We start from the raw sequence: 3,554 nt of genomic DNA on the forward strand, positions 1-3,554 counted from the left end.
ATTATTATTATTATTATTATTATTATTATTATTATTAATAAAATTTGGTGCTATCTATATTCTATATCATAGAAGGTTGACTGATCGGACATGTTTTGGTTGATCGGGGAAGAGACTGAGGTCAACCCTGTTTTGTGTTTGGTAACTGCAGCACGCAATGGCAAATTATGAATAAAAGAAGGTAAAAAAACATCAATACTACAAAGTAAAAATATATGGTCCAACCAAAATAACAGTTAAAATAACTTGTAGGATTTGGAATTTTTTAGATTGGATGAATTTAGGTTAGATTTTTTTGTTCATACAATTTGTTTAAGCTTCAATTTTCTTAGCATGAGTTTGGATGGATGGTGCGGTATATTTAGTTTATTTTTTTATCACACATTACACTATCGCTACAATATTTAATATCACTGTCACTATTATTTTTATACTAATTGCACGTAAATGTACCGTCCATTTAAACTCACCCTCAAATTTAGATTTTTTAAGATTTGGAATCAGATCGAACCGACGATCTTTAACAAATTCAAATGATTTTAAATTTTTATGTTATAAATATTCAATTTTAATTTGCCTTATAAAAGCATAAGTTATACATATTTAATAGAATTTTTTAAATAAAATAATTAAAGTACTTACGAATACATATTTATAAAATAAATCTTTGCCATTTATTTATATTTTAAATAATATCATATAACTATACTAATTATTAAGGACTATTATGATTGATCAGATTTATATCCGACTTGGGTTAGATCGATTTCTCGGACTTCAATTTTATTGAGCTCGTATTTTCTCAACTATATATATATATATATATATATCAGAGAAAAATTGTTTAAATCAATTTAATTTATGATTTCACCCATTTAATTTACTGTAGTTGATTCAATTCGGGCTGAGCAAGCAAAATATTGAGAAACTAAAATCCATACGCATCGATGATGTATAGATTTATTTATTTATTTATTTATCTATGAATTAAAATTAAAATTTTATATTTTATATTTTATTTAATTTATAATTAAATTCTATTTTTATAATGGAATAAAAATAACTTAAAATACTATATATAAAAAAGCTATTTTTGAAAAATACTACATGTATTCATTATCTTTATTTATTTGAATATTTAAAAATATTTTTGAAAAAACTTACATTTTGTTTAGACTAGTACTGAAGAATCGGAACGAATCCAATTATCACAAATGATTCAAAAAATCCAAAAAACAGTGGATTCAACAGAGCGAGAGCACCTCGTCGCAACTAGTCCGAGACTAATGATAATCGTTTCAACCCAACTATATTCATCCGGCTAAACTTTCTAAGAACGGAATCCCTGCAGCGACCTAGTTTCACTCGCTTACCCTAGCAGTATGAAAGTATACCAGCTACCACCAACGATCGAATTACAAATGCAGCAACATATTCGAGCAATAAGGTATCACTGTGTTAAAACATTGACAGAAAGGATTTTGCTTATTAGCTACAAAAAAAAAAAATGAATAGCTGAAGACAAAACAATGAGCTAAGTTCTCCTTCGGAAAGCATTAACTAATTTAAAGGCAAGGAACAAAAGAATACTATTTATCCAGACCTAAATCATAAAATTCCCACTGCATACCCAACATTTGAATATTGTAACCTATCATTTAGTAGGCATAAGATCTCATAGAAAGCCTATATCATCAAGATGCGGATACCTTAACGGCTTTAAAAGCCGGATGAAGCAATCCAAGCTCATCTTTCACCTCGAGCGGATTACTGGTCTCGTTTCGAACTCTCTTAACCCTTCTACTGGCCAATGACTTGTGAGTGAACCCATAAATCTGAAGAATCTGATTATCCCCAAAATTGAATGCTCTATCCATCTGCTTCAAGCACCTCTCCACCGAGTAATCCCCAAACTTACCACAAGGTTTGCACCCCACAAAGTGGGTCACCAACGGCCAACGATGATCCCCTAAACCTGGGTGATAATTCTCAATCATTTCCTCATATCTATCAACCAAGATCCCCCAATAACCGTGCAAATAATAAGAATTCTCTAAGTAAACCTTATCACCCCACTTCTCCCTTTGAGTAGCCAACAAATATACCATTGCAGACTGATCATCGGCTTCGAAAACGGGTCTATTCTTAAGCTCCCGGGTCAAAACCTTCCCTGCTTCTTCCCTAATCTCGCCTTTAGGACCCATTGGAGCCCAAGCATCAAGAATGTCAAGTGCCCATTGCCCATTCCTCAACAAAAAACTCCCAGTGTTTAGCCCAATCCAATTCTTCTGATCATAAACCATTTCATTCCAACCATGCATAACAAAGTTGGAGTCTTTATACCTTTCCCAAGGAACCTCAAATGCCATATCAGTAAACATGGCGTCACTATCCATCCACCACAAGAATTCCACCTCCGGATGCGAGAGCAAAAGCTTTCGAATCAACGGCAATTTCGCCCAAAACCCTGCCATTTCAGCATCCAACAGCGCCATGTTGTAAAATATCTCGATCCCGTGTAATCTACAATAATCGATTTTGTTCTTGATCGATTTCAATAAGTAATGATCGCCGACAGGGTTCTCACAAGGTTTGGGAGATGAACCAGTGACTAAGAGAACCCTCGGCTTGTTTGGACCGATGAAATTTGGGTAATTAGGGTTGTCTTGCAGCCATCTAGAGCGTTGCTCGTCCCAATCGGAGATTTTGGGCCCGAGCGAATAGGGCGCGTTGGGATCGCGTTTCGAGACGTCTGGTTCCTCGTCGATTAAGATCTTATTTATGTCGAACTCGTTGTAGTTATTGGTGCCGGCGTTGGTGTCGGCGCCGTCGTGGTTATCTGACGACGTCGTTTGGACTTCTTTGAGGACGCGATGCGGTTCGCCTTGTTTCCGGGAATAGAGGTGGTCCCGGATCTCGACGAAGTCCTGGCCCGGAGTCCCGAATTTACCGGCTCCGATAGTGCCACGTAAGACGACGACGGTGAGGACGAGGCAGAGGATGGTGACCTTGCAATGACGGAGAGTTCTCTGGATCTTTCTAGATCTTTGAGCTCCCAAGCAATTGTCTATCATCTTCCGGTTCGTTACCCGATCCGGATTAGCGTCAAATCCCTAACAATACCGATTTGGAAAATAGGGAATCCAGAGAGAACCCTAGGAAATGAAATTTCGAAGATTTGGGGAGATTTTAGATACTCTTTTCTCTGATAAAAATGGCGTTATGTGTCGGTGTGATTTATTTTGGTTTAAATATGTTATAGTCCCTGTACTCTTATAAAATTAAAAATTTAGTCCTTATAATTTTAACTTTGAGACTTTTTTTATATTTAAAAATGGGTACACTTCCTAGTCACTTGAGTTTACCCGCGTTCCTATTTTGGTGACTCATTTCAAAAATTTATTATTTCAGTCACTTCTATTTAGTAAGATGTTACTCCTGTTAGATAAGTTATTAATTTTAGTCACTTTATCATTAAAGTGGATTTGATTACAACGGAATGTTGAAGTGAGCTGGTATAATAAAAAATTAATTCTCAATATTTACCCATTTTA

At 35.3% G+C, this 3,554-nt stretch overlaps 1 protein-coding gene across 1 annotated transcript; it reads right to left on the bottom strand.

Moving 5' to 3' along the window:
- Positions 1–1,147: 1,147 nt before the first annotated feature.
- On the bottom strand, positions 1,148–3,226 carry LOC108467400 (xyloglucan 6-xylosyltransferase 2). Its single transcript, XM_017767999.2, has 2 exons — positions 1,710–3,226; positions 1,148–1,453 (listed from the first exon to the last, which is right to left on the bottom strand). The coding sequence occupies exons 1-2, from the start codon at positions 3,072–3,074 to the stop codon at positions 1,451–1,453; spliced, it is 1,368 nt and encodes a 455-aa protein (XP_017623488.1). The 5' UTR covers positions 3,075–3,226; the 3' UTR covers positions 1,148–1,450.
- Between the last annotated feature and the right edge of the window lie 328 nt (positions 3,227–3,554).

The sequence above is a fragment of the Gossypium arboreum genome, chromosome 8 (assembly GCF_025698485.1).
Source record: "Gossypium arboreum isolate Shixiya-1 chromosome 8, ASM2569848v2, whole genome shotgun sequence".
Taxonomy (NCBI): domain Eukaryota; kingdom Viridiplantae; phylum Streptophyta; class Magnoliopsida; order Malvales; family Malvaceae; genus Gossypium; species Gossypium arboreum.

What these genes read in the sequence shown, in the direction of transcription:
- LOC108467400 (XM_017767999.2), bottom strand. Translation starts at nt 3,074, where the DNA reads ATGATAGACAATTGCTTGGGAGCTCAAAGATCTAGAAAGATCCAGAGA.